We start from the raw sequence: 21,456 nt of genomic DNA, 5'->3' as shown, positions 1-21,456 counted from the left end.
GAAGTAAGTGATGTTCTGCTCTATTTTTCAATGAGTAGGCCTGAACACTATGATAGGATGTTGAAGATAACAAAATTTCCAGTCTTTTATAAGGAGACGCATACACATTGGAAATACATTTCGCGAAATTGAATTAAAAATTATATGCTATCAATTAAAAATTGCAGTCAGTCACCTCGATAAAGATCTTAGACTAGTTACAGCTTCATAAAAAGAAGATGAAATGCTTTGACATGGAAAAGGTTGACAAAACGTTTAGCAATTATCACTAAGCAGCAATTAATTAGCAGACAGAGTGCTTTCTATAATTAATAGCCAGTCGTTATAGACGGAGAGAAATAATGAAATAACAGGATGAATGATCATTTTTTGGAGTGAAGGGTCGATTAATCCAAATCGGAGATTCTCAATTGATCAAGACATTTCTCGCTCAATGACGAATGAGAAATTCCCAATTCCATTTGTTTCGCTGAAAGGGTATCCAGTAATTCCAGCTTTATAAAAAAAAAGCAACACTTTCAAGTTTATTAATGAAGAGCGAGCTGCTCGTACCTTTTTTCTCGAGGATTAAGGAGAATTTCCACTGGCAAATTGAAAAATAAACAAATTGCAATTTCTAAAATGCTGAGTTTATGAGTTGTTTTTTACCCTCATTGAATTGAAACATTAGTTATTTCTGTTTTATGGAGGATTATGGATAAGTAGTAATAACAGGAATTCACCTTCACTTCAGCCCACAAACTCAGACTTAATTCATTCTAGAGGATATTATCTTATAAATAGTATGCTCTGTTCACCATTGGGTATATTTTACAATGACTGGGTTTTGGTAGAATTCATGAATATGATAATAGAGGTTGAATAAGGATCTTATGTTCAAGTTAGTTCAATCTTGAGTTTTAAACAAGTACACATACATTTTTATATAATATTTACAAAGGGAGCACCTTAAAAATCGGATCCGATTTTTCCAAATAGAATCAAAATTATAATTTTTTTATTTAATCCTTTTCAAAGTTCTATTCTAAATATTTCAAAATACTATTTCTTGTATAAATGAAGTATTTCATTCACAAATAATTGAGAGTGCTTAATCTGTGCTGAAAGTGAACAATATTCAAGAAATTCACAAATGAGCAAGATACATAATGATAAATGAGTAGGCCTAACTATCATTCGATAAATGATAAGTTGAATTTCTGTTGTGATCATATCCACTGGAATAAATGATCAGTTAATTTCCTGGTTATTATGCACTTGCTTGTAAATTTTCTATGTTAAACAAAATAAATTTATTAATTTCTCCAAATTGAATCGAAAAAAATCAATGGAACATTACATTACTTAATTAATACAATGTGCAGTGATAATTAAGTGTAATATTTAACTATAATTTGGTGTTTTAATTTTTCTAAATTTAAAATTTGCATCTCATATTTATTTTTGGACGAAAGTTGACCTTGAACTTCTTACAGAACAAACATAACCTATTTTTTGGACATGTAATCAAAAGTTGGGAATGGAATAGTTTTGGGCCAAGCCTGTTGTTCCTTCCCAATCATATTTATATGATTTGTTATTGTATCCACGTATAAATAGATAAATAAATAAATAAGTTACTCTGGACAAATTTATGAATCGAGTGATAATTATTTTGTTTTATTTTTGGGTCATTCTGAATTTGATTTTTTTCTATACTTATTCATGAATTTTCAATTTTCATAAATAAAAATGTAAGCTTTTCATTAATAGATTTATGGCTTTACTTCTACAACTCGAAGAACCTATAATTAAACATCACATACTTGATTCGTAAATTTGAGATTCAAATTACAAGAAACCGGCAAACCACTCCCCAGGGCAGCCTGTAACGGCTTTCCACGCCATGCTTTTAGGGGATTCTGCTGGTTTTATTTCAGGAGTAAGGGAGCTGGTGGTTAGTTTATTTTTCAGACACAGACCTCAGGTAGGGGATTTAATTAAATTTCCTGTTAATAAATTCGCTACCGATGAAAGTGTGTGAATGAGGAGGCGAGATTCAGAAAAGTAGTTGGCTTGCAGGGGCATCAGCGTTCATTTGGCTAATGTTATTTTGCATGTCGACGCTCACACACACACGCGCGGACTCCCGCTCGTAAATCGTCGCTCATTTTTAATTCAAGCGGCTAGCTGGTCATCTGAACTCGACCCTAATTAAAGCTTGCAGCCGTTGCGACACAATTTTCCGCATCATCTGTTCGTTGGTGGCGACGCATCCTCACTTTAACGCGCCTCTTTAGTATTAGAACCACATCGGTGAATATCTTCGCACGTTTCTGTTATGCAACCTGTTCAGCCCCTCGCCTAACTCTACAAATTCTCATAAAAAATGAAAAATTATCAGCTAGATGTTTAGCCGTCCTTATAAATTCTACCAGGTTGAACGAGACTTGGCAAACACATGATCCTGCGTTTTAGTAGTTATGTTCAATCTAATAGAATTTATAAGGACGGAAAAATCGGACCTCCAAAAATCGATGTGAGGAACTGGCTTTACTTTATCAAAAATCTTCCTTCCGCATTATATGGACAGGTAGACCTATATGACGAGTAGAATTGAAATTCTCCTCCACATTAGAAAAGGGGCTCAAGGGTTACTCCACCGGATAAATAGAATCTTCCGAAATGAATAGTAAAAGCTTCAATCTTTGAGTAATATACTCAAGTCTCTGTATGACGATGGATGAACAAACATTCATGCATAGTGATTCATCTCTATGATCTCCTTGGAATGGAGGAAGAATGATATTTGTTTTTTTTCTTCAATACATATGAGTCGTGATGTTGGATTTTTTAGACACTAATGAAAACTATCAGAAAAGCTGAGAAAAAGGTCTCCAGCCTCTTACAATTTGCTTATCTATCTAGTTTTTCAAATCGAAAATTTTGTTCGGAACGTGAAGTAGGAAATCATTTTTTAGTCCAGGCAACGAATGCTCAAATAAAAGTATAAACGAGGTATAAACTATAATAAAGGCTTCCAAACGAGCCAAGTAACCATAAAAATAATTCAGAGAAACCAGGGATAAAATCCTCAATGAGAGTAAAATTGATTATTACATATATAAATCATCTTTATTCATATAATATGTATATAAAGGACGGACTTACAAAGCACATTAATCCTTATAAACAGAAAGAAGGTACAACTGTTTTCTTTAATACAAAAAATTCAGGATATACTTCAATAAAACACATAATACAGTTATGGTTCTTTTCAGATTATTGTCTTTGAGCTTGGATAGGAGACAGGATTTGAATGGATTATAGAGAAGTATGGCACATAGTATAATTGCACAATCAACTTCCAAGTTGAAAAGAGGAGTATTAGTATTGTATTTTCAACTAAGAAAATTCGTTCGATTTTTTAATATTAAATTGATATGTCAAGTTTCTCAAGTATTGCGGCAAACATGCGAAACCTATAAAAGTATTGTATAAAAAAATGTATAATTTTATGTAAGACCTATCACTGTAGAATAAAAAAATATGTTACAACTGACAGAAATGTAGCTGCTGTAATTGAAAGTTACGTTTGAAATCTATTCGAGCACCTTGGGTGATCTTGAAATAGATACACGAATAAAAGTTTAAATCTATTTTAAGCTACCCGCTACATGTGAGACCAAGTTTTCAGCAGTTACAAGACAAGTATCTTATTAAAGTGTTCTGTTACATGAAGTATATGAAGCTATGAATACCTAGCACATTATCACCATCACTACTACATATAAATTTAAGAAAGTTAGTTGAAACAAATCCAAAATTGATTTCTGGGATTTGATAGATACCTTAGATTTCATGTACAGTACAGTACTGTATCATTTTTTCTTAATTGGTGAAAAATTCTTGGTTTGTTATAGAGGTTGTTATGGCTTTTTGAAACTCTTATGGTGAAACAGTATTTCCAATAAGTTTTGAATTCAAGTTGAGTCACTCAATGGAATGTTGAATTGCAGATGGAATAGGAATCTAAAAAGACAATGATTTGAAAAGTTATTCTTAAAGAAATAATACATTACACTAATATTAAGAGATTGCATGGGGTGTAGATGGTTCCCATGCAATTCAGTAGTCTGATAATAGATGGAGTAAACATTCTTTAAAACTAAAATAATAAATAAATACATTTTGTATCTTTGTTATGATGTATTGATCTAAAGTTATTGTCTTCGTGTATAATTACTTCATTTCTACTAAAGTAAAGTCTAATAAAATGTATTAAAATATTGCATGTCCTCTCAACAATTATGGAAAAATATAAAACCGAAAAAGAAATTCATAAAATGAGCATGTATCTTCTTTACAAAATTTAAATATAGCTCAATCTTTAGCTAAATCAAAAATTATTGTATAGTCTATTTGAAATTCTCAAAAATAACGGGAAATATTTTTTCTGATGAAAAACAATAATATCTGTTTATTGTCGTTTCAAGTACAGTTAACATACGTTATTGCACACGGAATCGTTATATTGAAAAATATTTCATAAATGCAATAGTTTTCGATGATTGTAATAGACATAGAAAATAAATATTTTCAAAGGTTTTTTCAATTCTTCAAGGAAAAGATTGCAGCTTTTTTAAAGACTGCGAAACAATAACTGGCTTCTGCCATGAAATTTTCCAGTCAATGAAAGGTTGGACTCTGGATTCAGAAGTATACTAGAGTACCAAGTCTTCTCTTATTTTAAGAACACGATGGTGCTATTTTCATAAAGGCCAAAAATTAGATATATGATATCATTTCCCTGATTCGAAATAGATATCAATGAAATGATATGTTTTTGTTTTTATAATATGTTTTGTTTCTCAATGAAAGGATGACTCCGATCAAATACTATTAAGCAATATATGAATTGCTTGGTAAAATATAACCAAACCGTAAAGTTCCAAACATATCTAGCGCTACAACTAATTTTCCTGTAAATCAATTTAACAAATGGGATCGTGAAAATGCATTTAAGAATGCCTTTTTTCAAAGTGAATATTATTTTAAATTCAATTGCAAGCTTTTAGCTTCCAAGATGTATAATAGCTCAGAGCTCATTCAAGTACCATATAATTGAGGGAAAAGTAGAAACTGAGAAAATACTATTACAGAAAATATTATTCACTGGAGTATCTAATTATAAAAAAATCTACTCTTAGAACTTGAGAACGTTGGACGTTGAAGAGTTGTTTCTAGAGCTGGGCTCATCGCTGAAACATTCCATGGCGTTTAATGCAGTAGCTTTATGCCAATGAGAATCAGATTCTTATAATCTGTAGCTTAGTCTGAATTTATATTCATATTTATTAATTTTAATTACCAAATTTTATTGTTTTTTTAATACTGTGAACAATACGTAAAGATTTACTTCAAAATATACTGTACTTTCGTTTCGAATCTATAACAACACCCATTTTACTTTCCAAAAAATCTACGTGTATCGACATACACAGCAAGGTAAATAAAGGTTACCACATATTAAAATAAATCAAACAAAATTAAATCATTCTGATACACATAACAAATACGAAACCTATATACATAAGAGAATAATACTACAATAATTTTTTAATTACTCTAACTAGATGAGTGGAGAAGCCACTTTATGAACTTCATTGGATGCATACCTTTTATTTGATAGTCAGTCAATTCTTATGACAGCCTTTGAATCATAATTCTAAATTCATTCGGTTTATAAATGCAATAATTATCAAGGAATTTGTTCATATTGATAAACAAATAAATGAATGGTGTTTGTACACAAATCACTTACAAGTTTTGGCAAGACGGTACAAAATTGAGCCGACATTTGATAAAGTATTTCATTTAAATAAGAAAATGATTACAGTAATCTTCCTTGGCAATCGGTCATTGATTAAAAAAATCCTGGATGAGCTAAATGCTGGATGAGCGATTCATCATCCTATATCATTCACAGTTCTACTTGAAAATGTAAAATATCCATTCATGGCTCTGGACATTTCCGTCATAAATTCCTTTCACATTAATTGACTAAGAAGCATAGTAAACATGTAACAACGTTTCCCTTACCTTGGTAATATTCAAGGTAGAATATATACAATACTGGTTATTTATTAATATGAGTGTTTCATCATTCCTCACAGCAAAATTCTATTTGAAAATGATATCGCTAGAGCTAGAGTTGAGTTGTGATGACGGTTTTCCTGATAATTTGTGTCGGTTCAGTTTTTGTCTTTGAAGTGTTGTTGGTGATTGGCTCGGTGACCAGCCAGGGTGACAGCTGGTTCAGTGTATTACTGACGCCACTTTTATTGGAGTCCTGCAGAGGAGGAAACATAAGACATTCATATTAAACTGCCAGCAAAACTGATTATTTATTTATTCGTTGATATAATTACAAATCATATGAATATGATCGGGATAGAACAACAGGCATAGCCCAAAACTATGTTGTTCCCAAAATTCCTTCCAAACGAGCCAAGTAACTGACTAAACACCTAATTGAGAATGATTAAATTGATATAAATATAGAAAACATGAAAAATTTCATGTTTACTTCTAAATTTAGTAGTAGAAGGCAAACAGAATTAATTCTTTATATGGTAAGTTAATAGTTCACATTTCTTGACCAATTACAGTGTTTATTCATGAAGTTTTTAACAATTCATAAAATATAATTATTATTGAACGAAAATCCTAAATTCATGAAATATTTTCAAACTATAATTCAAGGAAAGCATAGGCCTACTGATAATTGAAATATTGTGCAGTATACATAAAAAAAGATATGCTTATGCTTGTGAAATCTGAAGGAGAGCAAAAGATTATCCTTATACTCGTAGAAAAGTTAATGGGTATTCATAAACTAGACCATTTACTTCACATAAAAAGCATATCTTTCAAAAATTATGGGGCTGGTCAAGAGCAAACTCATTTTGGTAATGAACGATTATTTTCGAGATTTTCGGCGCGATGGCAGATGTTGTGGATATGAGTGACGATATACAAATTCGATTTTTATATCATCAAACTATCAAAATTAAAAAGTTTTCACAAGAAAACATTTTTTTCACGATCATTACTTTTTGAGATATGAGCGGTAAAGTTTTAATTTTTGGGACAGAACATTTCAAATTCGGTGAGAGATAAATCCATGAGATTTAAAGGTATTGTTGATCTTATCTCTCACCGAATTTGAAATGTTCTGTCCCAAAAATTAAAACTTTAGGCGCTCATATCTCAAAAAGTAATGATCAGGAAAAAATGTTTTCTTGTGAGAACTTTTTCATTTTGATAGCTTGATGATATAAAAATCGAAAAACTTTGAAAAATATCACCAGTAGAAAGTTTATTTTTAGCCTTTGCACAGCATTAAGTATTACAAGACCTGCTTACCTACACTTTTTCGTGAATTTAAAGCATTATACCGCTTTGAAAAAGAAAATGTGCAGTGGCTTGCAGACAGATTCTTAGGAACAAGTGATGTGTTGTGAAAACATCATCACAACAAATTATACCTACCTACCTTAATTGATAAATTCGCTGGTAGTGACAACCTGTCTACTGTTCTTGGAATCTGTATATATGCACCATTACACTAATCAACTTTTTTATTATTATTTTTTTGAGCTATCCAATAATCCTCTGTACGTAATAATTATATTAAATAGGGTTCTGAATGCAGCAAAATTAGTGTTTCCTTCTCTCTATCAAACTTATAATATGCAACTCTGGTTTGCGAACAGGCATTTTTTTGCCCATGCAGACCATTTTCTAAAGATTTATTTGGCTTATGTATTCATGAGGTTGTTTTTATTCTTTGTTGTTGTTTTATATTGAGAATGAGTACCGTACATAAGATTATTACTTTGTGTGTATAGTGAATTTTTTTTGAAATAAATATCTTTTGTCTGTCTGTCTGATGACACTCGGGCAGATGCTCTGTCATCTGTTCATAGGATGAAGGTTTGTCTGCGTTATCTCAGTGATTCTGGCATAGACTAAGTAAACTTGGTAATAGTCTATCAACTGAATCTCGGACTGTGAATGCAGTGATTTCAGCATAGTTGCACATAAAGGTATGTCCACTCATGCCTAACCGACTTCATTATCGGACTTCAACTCGGAATTCATTATCAACAGTCTGTTGGAACAATGGATCCTGAGCGATTTGATGCTTCAATCAGTCGGTAATATTACATTTTTCAATTTGAATTGTAGTCTGCCAGTCATCAATAAAATATCTAAGATATGAAATTTTGAATTGTATCTGTGGAGGTCTTAAAGTCGAAAAGGGGGCTGCACCACTCGTGAGTTAGCCTCAAATCGTTAGTCGAGGTTGAATCATATCATACATTTGAACACATTTTTAACTACAATTTGACATGGCAAAAATTCTCAGAGTCAATTGTGTAACCTCACAAATGTAATAGATCTTGCCACTTTTTAACCAAAAGGCAATTAGTCATTCTTGTAGCTAGCAGCAATTGAATCATCATCAAGAAAATAATGAATGGATACGAGATTACTTACAACTGATAACAAAATAAAAGTTTGATTTTTCCTTTTCCTGAAAGAGTATCATGATGAATAAATACCAAACATATTTTCTAGTTAACGCCTATACTAACTTTCAAACTACAGTAGGCCTACTCTACCTTTCTATTGGATACAGTGTATCACTATTAAGTAACTAAGTTGCAGTCGGTATATTTTTACCAAATGAAGTTAATATAGTGGAGTATTTCTATGTCATCTATTGGATACAAGTAGTAGGATAATTATTGATAATAAGCAAGTAATAAATATTGGAATAAGATAAACCTTAACCCCAAGCATCAACAAGAAAACAAACAAATAAAGCACAAGAAGCGTCTTATCACATACCTTGGTGATTTTCTTGTTTTCATCGCTGGTTATATTGGGATCCTGAATTTTATTGTTGGACGAGTTAATTTTGTTCAAGACCGCCGTCTTTTCAGTGGGCGAGCGAGGTATGATCTCATTGAGAACCGGTTTCGGGGAGCTGGGACATTTGGAGTCACCGTTAACCTTGTGCAATTCTGTGGCTTCTTTCACTTTGTCCTCTTTGCTATCCGTTGAGTCCTCAGTGACAACTTCGGACAGCTCCATGAATGGATTGAGGAAGGGATTGGTGTTGGGCTTTGCTTCGGTGTGCATGGAAGTGAACGGGTTGAAGGGATTGGAGGGGGCTTCCTGCGGCTGCAGAGAGAGTGAAAGGAAAGGAGTGGGGGAACGTGGTGAAGGTGTGCGATTGGGCGAGACCACACGTTGCTCCAGCTTTCCGCATTCGCCCCACGAGAAGTGCGTGACGGTGACGGGCGTCGGCGAGCGATTAGACTCCTCTTTCGTTCCCGCGGCGGCCGTCGCGGCTCCGTCTGGCGCTTCCAGCCCGTTCTCGTGGTGGCTCTCTTTCTCCTGACCATTCAAAGACAATGTCAACTTATCACCACCCTAATTGCAAACAAAAGGCCAAAGCAAACAATACGTAAGCACACTTACTAACGCCAACATAACAAACATAAAACATACAAGTTGTAATTAGATTACTAACTCAAACATTAAACACTTGAATTGAAGCATAAGACGTAATGATTACATGTAGCGTACAGGAGCTTCAGGTAGTCCGTGAACAGGATTTTGATAATATTAATGCCACCAACAATACAAAAGTAGCACTAGTAGTGACATACGAAACATTCTATAACTCACAATCACAATATTACAATTGAAAAAATGTTAGAGGATAAGGTTGTAGGGATCTTTTCATTAAGGTTAAAATTATGTGTTTACCCTGTATTTTTATATTTCAAAGTTTATTGTTCGTAAAAACCAATGTTATGTCCTTTTCTAGTCATTCCCACAATACTAGAAGTAAATTGAACCTGAGAAATGAATATTGTCCGTACAAATCCAGTCATGTGAGTTTTAGGGCGTGTGCAATTAGAATCTTTAACCAATTACCACTAAACATTAGAGACTTGGCTGTGAAAGATTTTAAATTAAGAATTAAAGATTTTCTAATTAGAAACTGATTTTACAATCTGAAAGAATATTTTAGCTTTAATATGAATGATTTATAAATTGTGATGATATTTGTGTATTATGTACATGTGCATGTATAACAATGATTGTGATTTCTATGACGTGGCCTATACTTGTTTTATAATTGTCGTTGGCAATAAATGGATTGATTTGATTTAAATTCAACTTTTAGAATGAATGCTGCACAACCAATATCAAAATTTGTCAGTATGAATAAATAAATTAAATTTAATATTCGTAAATTTGTCATTTTTAAGATTAGAGGAAATCTATGAAACTTTGTGAACTTCAAACTTCAAAATGATATGATTTTAAGCCACATGAAGTCTATATTATTTGGATTCCAACGTTCAAATGGTTTTACAACGCCAATACAGTACTTTGTAATATGAAAGCATCAGTAGAAAAGCTACGATGAGTGGAATAAATTTCAATTCTGAATCAATCGAAAAAATCCAAGCAGCTTCGATTTTCAACGGAAAGTAGTTAATTTGAAAATACTCTACCAGGAGATATTAGAACATTAAATAATTATAATTAAGCATTCAAGTTTGCAGTGAGGCTGTAAATAATAGGTGCTCAACAAAAAAATTAAGGACAAAATAGTTTATTTTGGAACTGGATGTTCCAAATATACATACCACAGATACGAATGTAGCTTGTTCTTTTCCAAATTGAAGATTCTTTCTATTTTGCGGGATAACATCCCTGTAACACAAAACATATATGCATTAAATCATTTAATCGTCTTTATTTGGGAAATATATGTGTAATATAGCTTACAAGAATGTATATTGATAAGGTTCAGACTCCACAGATTCATGTACATATAAAAAAATTATACATTATTATTAAAAAATACACTTTTTACATTGTGAATACAGTAGTTCTTCAGTTCATAGTGTGTAGAATTGCATGTTTAGCTATCTACAGTTTCAATTATTGTATACTTGTATAAATCGTAATAATATATTGTAATCTCCTACATTACATACATTAATCTAACCTTACATTAAGAACCTTACATTATGAACTGAGAACCTCAGTTCAAATTGATATGGATAGAACAATTTGTTTCATTGAAATAGAAAGGAACTTATTTTGTTCAGTCATTCATAAAAATTGGGGAAGAACAAAGTTCACAATTATTGCACACATTCACATGCTTATAAATTAATCATTTTGTTCTATTTTGCACAATTTTTATTTTTCAGTTAATTCTAATTAAATTGGTAAATAAGTAAAATCCCATTTTACTAACCCATTGACAACCACTGGGATATCAGAGACGTTTGATACTTTTGTACGTTCATCTCTCAGAGGAGGCGTTGCCTCAATCGGGGATCTTCTCATTTCTTCTTCAACTTTGGCTGTAAGAGAAAGCAAAAATAAGTAATAAAGCACTGTTATCTTATATTTTATATTACATGATAAAAAATTACACCTTTTGATAATTCAATTATGACATCATAGTTGCGAAACATGTTAAAGGTTTACAAGGGAGTCTTACAAAACAGTAATAAGGGTGTGGGATTTACGAGAGTTTTGGGCTTGTCACCATAATATTTTAAATGGAATGGTTTTATTTCTGAGTTTTTTGAACTGAAATATGAATAAATCATCTTTTGACTTACAAGTACCAACTATACAGGTAAAAATAATAATAATAATATCGTATGACCTGGCTGGCTCAGGTCTGGTGTCAGATTTTTCAGGTCGCAACTGATAAATTTCAGGGCCTCTGACATGACCTAACGACTGCTATTCAGGCAGCCGGGACCGACGACTTAACGTGTCCATCCGAATTACGGGAGTGGCCCGAACATCTCGCCCGGGCCGGGATTTGAACCTGGGCCTCTGAATCATAAAGCCCTATACACTCCACTTTACAGGTAATATCAATCTGTTATAGACGTTTCAAAGTCGATTACAAAATGAATGTGATGTGGTGAAATTTTTATACTGTACATACAGTTGAGAAAAGACTATTCTGCATCACCAATATTTACAAAATATTATAACATCTTTTATGCATTCTGAAGAATTAACTCTAGTGCTGTCCAGAAAAAATGAAGTGGTGTAAGATAGAGTAACGAGAATGAAGTACTCTAAGAACTGACACCATACCTTTCTACAATAAAAGCAAATTTTTTGACAATTATTGATGACTGATATGAGGTTGATAATGGTGTTAGTTGTCAACTATTATCTTGACCTCTCTCAACTATGAACACTTGACTTGTTTTATTTTGAGCGGAATAGGTCACCTCTACAGACTTGTTCTTTTGACTTCCTACAACACTTGAATTGTTTTATTTCAGTGTAATGTGTGATGTCTAAGAGCGATAATGTCTAAGAGTTTAATCTCTCCCAGGTTGCATAAGGCATGAACGTGATAGATCAAAATTCAAGGAATTGTTGAGAGCATATTTGATAGATTCAGCATGCTACAGTATAAACGAGTTTACTGTAAACAAATTAATCTTAAACTGTCACTTTTCTCTTTTGATTTAAGTTAGTTTTAGTGTTGACTTTTTCAGGTACATTTTCATGTATGTTTTGGAAAAAATAAATGATTGATTGATTAGAGCTGCTTAGAACGAAAGTGGCCTAAGTAAAAAATGTACACTACTAGGTTCTTTACTGGAATGGGTTTATTTTTAGCTCCTCTATTCAGTGTGATAGTGGCCCAAGTCAATAGTTCAATACCATGAAACTGTTTCAAGATTATCACCTGGATTTTCTAACACTTTGTTTTGATAAAACACCAATTACTCAAGAGCTTGTTAAAGTGACTTGGACGACTTTCATTCTAGGCAGCCTTTGTTACATTGTTTATTTATTTATTTTTACACTTAATACACACATCAAATACATGATTAGAAAAGGATAAACAGGCCTAGCCCAAAACTGTTCCCTTTCCGAATTTTGATAGTAGTAAGCCAATGTCTAAAACGTAGGTTATGTGATGCTTCACTTTGAATGAAATTCTGAGTCCAGAAATATACAAACCAAAATTTAGAATTTAATTGGATTGAAAACCGAAAAGAATAAAAATATTGCACCAAGCTGTAATTCGAAACTCTAAAACATTGAATTATTTCGAAATCTAAAATTGTTATTTTGACTTTTTCTACAACACTTGACTTGTTTTATTTCAATAATATTAATAAAAAAGAAAATAAAAATCTCAGTAACCTTTTTTGAAATATTTTATCACAACATGTTTCGGACAACATGCCATTTTCAAGTGATATGAAGTAAATAAATAAATACTACTGGAAGATTATTATTTTGATCATATGTTAGTGTATTCATAATAATATAAATGTTACTAGCCGTCAGGCTCGCTTCGCTCGCCATATCCGTCTAGCCAGGGGGCTCCGCCCCCTGGACCACCGTCTGGATCGTTCAGGAATGAGAACAGCAGGCTCGCTTCGCTCGCCTGCATTTCTATCATATGTTAGGGGAATCCAGTCGGGGGTCCAGACTAAACGTCTTGCTAAACGGATATGGCGAGCGAAGGGAGCCTGACGGCTAGTAATATAATATTCCCAGGATTGAAGTAGCAGTGCCCAATCAATTTTTCCGCGATAAATACATTTAAATCTTCAACTTGGTGCCAACCTAACAAAGTCAACTCAACTTAATGCCAACCTGAAAAAATTATTAATTTAGTTGCCAGTAACAACTGTTTCGAAGGGGTACTCTATCTAGATTATAGTTCTATAGTAACATATGATATGGAAATTCCAATATTATAATTAAGAGATTGGGAGAAGAAGAATATACATGCTAAAAGACGAACTTCAAACCCTTAAAAACAACCCTTAGAGTTAAAATTTTGCCAAAAGATTTCTTAGTGCGCCTCTAAAGGGCCAACTGAACATACCTACCAAATTTAAACGTTTTGGTCAGGTAGATTTTTAGTTCTGCGAGTGAGTGAGTGAGTGAGTGAGTGAGTGAGTGAGTCAGTCAGTCAGTCAGTGAGTGAGTGCCATTTCGCTTTTATATATATAGATGAACTAGGACTTTAAATTTTGGGTTTAAATTCGCATGATTCTATCAAAAATGGGGTTATTGGTGTCTAATTGGATAAAGTTTATTATTTTATCTCTGTTTAATTTTGCTGATTTATAAATATAAAATTCTTCTTTGACATTCAGTTTTTGACTTTTATTACCATAATTAAGTATTTTCATATTGGAATTTATATCTGTAAAATAAATAATATTTTTATTACAAGTAGCCCTATACAGAAAAGAGATAAATATTTATTATGTCTGAGAGCAGTTTGACTTTGCTGCATTGTTCTTTCCTACAACACATGACTTGAATTAATTTTAATGAAATGTACGATGTCCAAGAGCGGGATAGGATACCTTTGAGGATGTTACACTTGAGTTGATCGGGCGGAATGGGGCGCGGTCCACTGCTACTACCCAGCGTCTGACTGCGGTTGTTGGGAATCGGAGACTGATGGCTGCTGGCAACCGATCCCGCTCCCGCAACCGCTCCCGCAACCGCTCCCGCAGCTCCACACTCGGACGCTCCATCTGAATCTGAACAGCCGACGTGCATCTTCCTTACTACAGTACAGAGTTGCAAATAGAAACAATATACATATAGTCAGACAGTTCCAGAAACACAACCACCACAGGCAGAAAGCGGTGCACTTTTACAGCAATTTGTACAAATATTTAGAATAGTTACATCTTACAAGTGAGAATCAAGTTAGTAGTGGAAATGATAGGACGGCATAGTTGCCTATTTTCATGTTCCATCGTGAGCTGTAAGTAATTCCGTTATATCTCATCTAAATTCTAATTGTTGATTCTTGTTTATAATTATCAATTCTATCTCGAGTATATTTTATTCACCAAGAAAAATATTTGTATGAGTTGATAATAAATTTCCATTATTTAGATGGAATGTCTAATTTAGATGGTAACTTATTCCATTCGTATATTTCTCTATAGTCAACAAACGATTCGACAACAGTGCGGAGGTGGAAAAGGATAGAGCTATCTGCTTTCTTTATTGATACACAAGGATAGCAAACCAATGTTAATCAGGAGTCGACTTTATAGCAAGAATCTCACTATAATGTTGTTCAGTGAAGGTAATTGACTTATAATGCTACAGTTCTACTGAATTTCGCACCTTTAGAAGGAAAGTAAAAAACTAGGAAACAACAAAGGACGTTTGTAACTGCTTGGTGAAAAGTTAATTTAAAAAATATTTGGTGAAAGGACAGTCTGGAGCAATCTGTATTGAATTCCAGATACGGTTTATTATATTATTTGAATGATCTGAATTGCTTGGGAGAAATTCAAATTTTTGTAAAAATTATACTTGGAAAAGAAATATAAAGATGATATCATTCCAGATTGCAAACTGTACAATCAGTGGGATGCATTGAGCAGTATTGTAGTTGAAAAATGCAGCTTTTGAAGAAAAATCAGTATTTATAAGAAATATAAGAGTAAAATAAAACTAATGAGAAAGTCTCAATATCCATTTCTAGATATCTTATGCACCAAGTTCATTACATGAAGTTTTACCAGAATAGCTCATAAGTGATTTAGAACCAGATTATGTGCAATATTCACAATGTGAAAAAGAAATGGAATGCTACATGGAATGATGTAAGCATAGTTGTAAATAGTTATAGATTCGTCAAATTATTCATTCAATAGTTCTCAAAAAAAAGCATTCAAAAATTTTAAGGGGATGGTTATTAAAATGCTTCTACAATAAACCACCTTCAGAGATAGGACTACTACCTACTCAAGAGATAGCCAAGAATTTCAATGTGATTTAAATATAAGCTCGATGTTTTGAGTAGTAGAACAAATTGTAGTTCACTTCAAGTGATGGTTTATTAAGTCAAAAAGCAGACTATTGACAAGCAGGAACAATAGCTCAGTGTTAAAGCAAGTAACGCAGAAGCACTGTACAAAACATTGATGAAGCAATGGAACAATTCAATTTGAATGTTCCAATTAAAAAATTGGATAGGGCGACTATTGAAAAAATAAGTGATCATTTCACTATGTTCAATTTTATTTTGTTTGGGGGTATTTTTTGTAATGACTTTCAAATTTCATAAAACTATTTCTACTTTCGGCAATTGTTGGCATTTTTTATCAATATTTTAAAGCTTGGTCATCAGAATTTTCTACATTTTCTTAATTAGATCAAGTTTTCCTATTTTTTTATAATTATGATTTCAAAATTGGAAGTAATACCTTGTATTTTTCAATTACTCGACTTCATACAGCATCATGATGACACAGTTTACCAAGTAATCAAAAAGTTTTATTATTATTTATGCATGCAAGAATGTACTGATATATTGATACTGATATATTTGATGTATTAATACATCAAAATATATTTATAATCGTTAATAGAATATTTAATGATGAGAGTGAGGGATTTAAAGATTCAGAAAGTATGAACAAAACTATATATCATGCTTTTGAAATATTGTGAAAAATGTAGAATATGATCGCGGTTGTAGTTTTAATTGAAAAAGCGTGCAATAGAAAATGATCAAATTTACCGTCAGCTTTATCGGTTGATCCCGACATGGGGAAGGAGGAGTCATTAATGTCTTCTAAGTTCACATTAGTGATGGACTCCTTAGCTAGACTCTTCAGTAGAGTGTCTAGTCTTTCTTCGGCAACTCCTGAGTCAAGAGAAATCATTTATAATTACGAACAGATAGCATTGATCAGTGAATTAACTGAATAAGTATCATTGCCAATATTCTGACTAAACTGACCAAAGTAAGCTGGTGAAATTAATACTTATGTTTCAGCTCTACTAGCGAATTCGATACTGCAATAAGAGAACTGTTCGAATGTGAATAAGCAATACATCATCACATATTATAGCAAAAAGTAAAATGACATCCAGTTGATAGAATATTGCAGATGTGCGGATGAAAAAGTGCACAATAACGGTATCAATAAGTGCATAATGAAATGTGGAATAACGTTTCTTTAGTGCTCGAGTTTCGAGCTCGAATCAAAATACATTTCGTAATTTCCAGATCAATTTTGGTTTTGTGCATAGCATTATTTACAGATGCGTCTACAAGCATGCAGAAATGAAAATCACATTTACGACTAGTGTGGTGCACTAACAATAAATATAGAAAATCAAATCAAATTTATTGCCATACAGAAAAAAATAAAAGTAGTAATATGATAAAAGGCACAACGTTTGAAGATGGATTATGCATAGAATCGAAATGAACTTTCTATTCATAACAATGGGAAGATCACTTGATTTTCATGTAAAATGTAGCAATCTACGTCAATCTACAGGTAAAATAAACTATGAAAGCAATAAATCAATTGAGGCATGCACATAGTATGGATGAATGAGTCATGCTTGTACAATCAAGAAATTGTGTAAAATTGGTCGCGGATTCAAATTTCAATTCTAAAAGTTTTTCTAACCGATTTTGAATAAGTACCACCATCAATCATTTTGATAGGATCATCTAATAGTTCAAATTTATATCAGTCACTATTGCATGGTTTCACTTAAATACTGAATCAATACTGAGACAATAATATTGTTCTTGAAAACATCAAAAATAACCTCAATCCAAATTAAAAGTTAAATGAAGATCTAGAAAATTATTATATAATGGTTCGTGGCGCATAATACAGGCTCACTTATTTTACTCTTCATCAGCTGATGCTATGCTTATTGTATCTGTATCTTCCTGTTTCAGTACGAATACAGAAATTATAATAGCATAAGCTGATGAAAAGTGAAATGCGCGTGTTCGTGGCGCATAGCTCTGAACGCACCCAAACAGTTCGATATTCACAGAAATCCAAACCATATTCACGATTATGTTTCAGTACCATTGCAACAATGGTTCTATTTCAGTACGATTTGTTGGAATGGTACTAAATCATGTATTTATTCTAATATGAATATAAATCTGATAGTAACATCATCCCAGACACTGTGACAGAAGATAGAACAAACACTTGGAAAACCTATTCCACTGAAATTCATTTAAAAACGGTATGGCAGAGGTTACTGATTATTCTGACTTTACTTTCAGGTAGTCTTACTACCTGAGTGATAGTTTAGGTGGTCGAAACCCTTTCTATGCCCCTAATTCGAATGTAATTATTTAGTAATTTTATCTACAATGTTCTTTATTATGTATTCATATATTCATAGATACAATATCATTCTCAAATCATTATGAATGTTTGGGGAAGGACCAAACTTTAGTAAGATTTGAACGCATTAGTGACATAATTCCATATTTGCTTATTTGTCAATCAACATTAGGGTGTGAGCACATTGAATGCGTATATGTGCAAGTCGAATCATGCATAAAAAACAGCATTATGCCAGAAAAAATTGAAAAGTGTCATTGAAACACGTTGTAACTTGCTTGTAGCTACTCACACTGAATGCACCAGCAAGTGCACGCGATATGTGTGAGTGTTCATTTATATTTATTTATACATTGATATATACAATATCATTCTCAACTATGAATTATTAGGGGAAGGAACAACATCCCAAAACTGTTCCTTTCCCAAATTTGGATAGAAATCGTTCAAAAATTGGTTATGTATCACTTCATAAGTTTTGTCCGATTGGGACAGAACAGGTGGGTTTCAATCCAAAGTGTTCGTTTTTCTCCTTCCACATTAATTTCGTTTCTCATGCATCCAATGTGATCACACACTTAAAATAATAATAGCCTGCTTAGACAAGAGTACCGGTACTGACCAGTGGGAGCGTTCTTATTGCGCTTGAGCGTGCCGGACAGGGAGGAGATGTCCGAAGGCAGTGGCGGCGTCAGCAGGTCCTCAGTCTCGATGAGTGCGGCGGTCGCGACTGCGGCAGGCGGCTGCGGCTGCGACTGAGTGCGGTGCGACGCAGACGAGCTGTTGCTGCGGCAGCTGCCCGTCTGCGACCCGGCTGCGGCTGCGGCCGACGCCGACCGCTTCGCGTCCGAGTGTCCGTCGTTAGGCACGTTTCTGCAAACACGACACATTCATGTACTCCAAAAATTCTATCAATCACTAAAAAATTATAATTTTTACTCTTATTCATAAATGAATTATTACATTTCCAATTCAATGAATTACTACAAATGAATATAGTGTAATTGAGTCCCGGGTTCGTACACCCCCAAATTCGTTATTAGCCAGGTCACTCCCGTGTTACGCTGAACTGTCGTTTCCAGCTGATATACAATAGCCGTGAGGCCCACTGATGTCTTAAACTAGTAGTTCTGTGAACAGTAGACCTCACGCAGTATTCTCATCCACAAGTACCAGATGTGAACTGTTTTAAATGTTAACAAACTCAGTTCACGTTTGAATTTGTATTCAATAATTATGATATAATTCATCCAGTTCCGTGATGATCTTTCTATCTGATGAAAATTAATTTTTTAGAATCAAAAAATATTATAATTTCTCCAGCATTATTTAACAAAGTTCCTTTGTTTATTTTTATTCACCTATTGAATCAGTTTTTTCCAATGTGAGAATATTGATACTGATGGGCACGTATAATAATACCATGACTGCAAAACAAAATATTGAAACCAAAGATCTTAAAGCTGCGATTGGACCAAATTTATTAAAAAATGTTAATAACTCAATCCTTTTATATTATATTAGATTGAACATAACTTATCATACACATGATGAACATATGTGTTTGTCAACTTCCGTTCAATCTAATAGAATCTATAAGGATTAAGTTATAACCATTTTGTTAATAACTTTGGTGTAAACCCAGCTTAAAGATGCATACCTCTTTAATGTCTTTGATTGAAACTTTAGACCTTATACAAATACAGTAATAGACTGGCTTCTCCACACATCTGTGTAATCACTTGTCACCTGATTTATGATGAATAATTCTATAGTCTGATTTTTACTCTAATATTGGCGTATGAAGGAGGCTCCTTTTTCCTTTTATATTATCCTTGAAATGCAAAATTTCCAAAAACCTTGTATATACGTCGACGCGCAATTTAAAAAGGAACATACCTGTCAAATTTCATGAAAATCTATTACCGCGTTTCGCCGTAAATGCGCAACATATAAATATATAAACATTTTAAACATTAAGAGAAATGTCAAACCGTCGACTTGAATCTTAGACCTCACTTCGTTCGGTCAATAATATATTCAGGTAACAAGTTGGAACTTTCGTTTAAATTATTATTTATCATTGAAAATCTGCTCTTGTATGGCTGGCCGATTTGGATGTACAGAGATAATAAATACACCTTTGGACTGTGCTGATATTTACATGGAAATTGGTTGATCTTTTTCCATATGTTCTGTATGTTCTTGTCTTCGAACCATACGCTATGTACATATTACTGTTGTATCGTTTATATATCTATCAATTAAGTTGAAATCGTGGGACACTTAAGCAACAATAAGACTGAACGACTATTTACCTCTGCCTCTCCCTAAGGACATGTGACTGCCTCCTCGCATAGCGTTGACTTGGCCTCCTCTCAAACTGCACAGTTCTTCGAGCTCTGTTAGTCTGAGTGGTTTGGAATTCAGTTTTTCCACTGCAATTGGAAATTGAATTGAAATACATTAATGAAAACAGGGTATTTTTTCAAACATGTTACAGTAGAACTAGACTGAAAAATTGAACCCTAAAGATCATTTAATAACTTGAATAGTAATGAAACTGATAATGCTGTACCTACTGTATTATCTCAAAACCCATTTAAGCTATAAAGATGACTTGAAGCCTTTCAAGAAGATTTAATTTAAAAAAAAAACAAAACAAAAACCATATTAAAATAGATTATAAAAATGTATTCTGTGAGTTTCCTAAACTGGAGTATAGCCTAATCGACAATCAGTTTCAAGATGAATATCATTTATTAAGGATAACTAGTAGTTCTGTGAACAGTAGACCTCACGCAGTTTTCTCATCCACAAGTATCTGATGTCACCAGTTTGAAATGTTAACAAACTCAGTTCACGTTTAATTTGTATTCAATATGATATAATTAATCCAGTTCCCATCTGATGGAAATTAATTTTTTACAATCAAAAATATTATAATTCCTTCAGCATTATTTTGATTATTTTTAATCACCTATTAAATCAGTTTTTTTCAAATGTGAGAATATTGATACTGATGGGCACGCATAATAATATCATGACTGCAAAACAAAATATTGAAACCAAAGACCTTAAAGATGCATACTTCTTTAAAGTCTTTGATTGAAACTATAGACCTTATAGAAATAGACACAGCAGACATCTGTGTAATCCACTTGTCAGCTGAATTATTATGAATAATTCTAGTCTGATTAATCCTATCTTCAGAGTAGAC

At 33.0% G+C, this 21,456-nt stretch overlaps 1 protein-coding gene across 6 annotated transcripts in view; it reads right to left on the bottom strand.

Moving 5' to 3' along the window:
* Nucleotides 1-3,092: 3,092 nt before the first annotated feature.
* The window catches only part of LOC111062894 (band 4.1-like protein 5), a 75,315-nt gene continuing 56,951 nt past the window's right edge, over nt 3,093-21,456 (bottom strand). Inside the window, exons 10-17 of one of the 6 annotated variants that reach the window (XM_039432366.1) lie at nt 20,555-20,674; nt 18,859-19,109; nt 16,646-16,771; nt 14,460-14,666; nt 11,339-11,447; nt 10,719-10,785; nt 8,899-9,486; nt 3,093-6,331 (exon numbers count right to left, since the gene is read on the bottom strand). In XM_039432366.1, the coding sequence (XP_039288300.1) occupies nt 6,188-6,331; nt 8,899-9,486; nt 10,719-10,785; nt 11,339-11,447; nt 14,460-14,666; nt 16,646-16,771; nt 18,859-19,109; nt 20,555-20,674 (1,612 nt within the window). In that variant the 3' untranslated portion in view covers nt 3,093-6,187. The remainder of the gene's footprint in view (nt 6,332-8,898; nt 9,487-10,718; nt 10,786-11,338; nt 11,448-14,459; nt 14,667-16,645; nt 16,772-18,858; nt 19,110-20,554; nt 20,675-21,456) is intronic. The other 5 variants (XM_039432371.1, XM_039432387.1, XM_039432376.1 and 2 more) reach the window with 5 other exon arrangements.

The sequence above is a fragment of the Nilaparvata lugens genome, chromosome 1, assembly GCF_014356525.2.
Source record: "Nilaparvata lugens isolate BPH chromosome 1, ASM1435652v1, whole genome shotgun sequence".
NCBI classification, from domain to species: Eukaryota; Metazoa; Arthropoda; class Insecta; order Hemiptera; family Delphacidae; genus Nilaparvata; species Nilaparvata lugens.
Note: the sequence above shows the minus strand (reverse complement) of the source record. Positions and strands in the feature narration are given on the sequence as shown.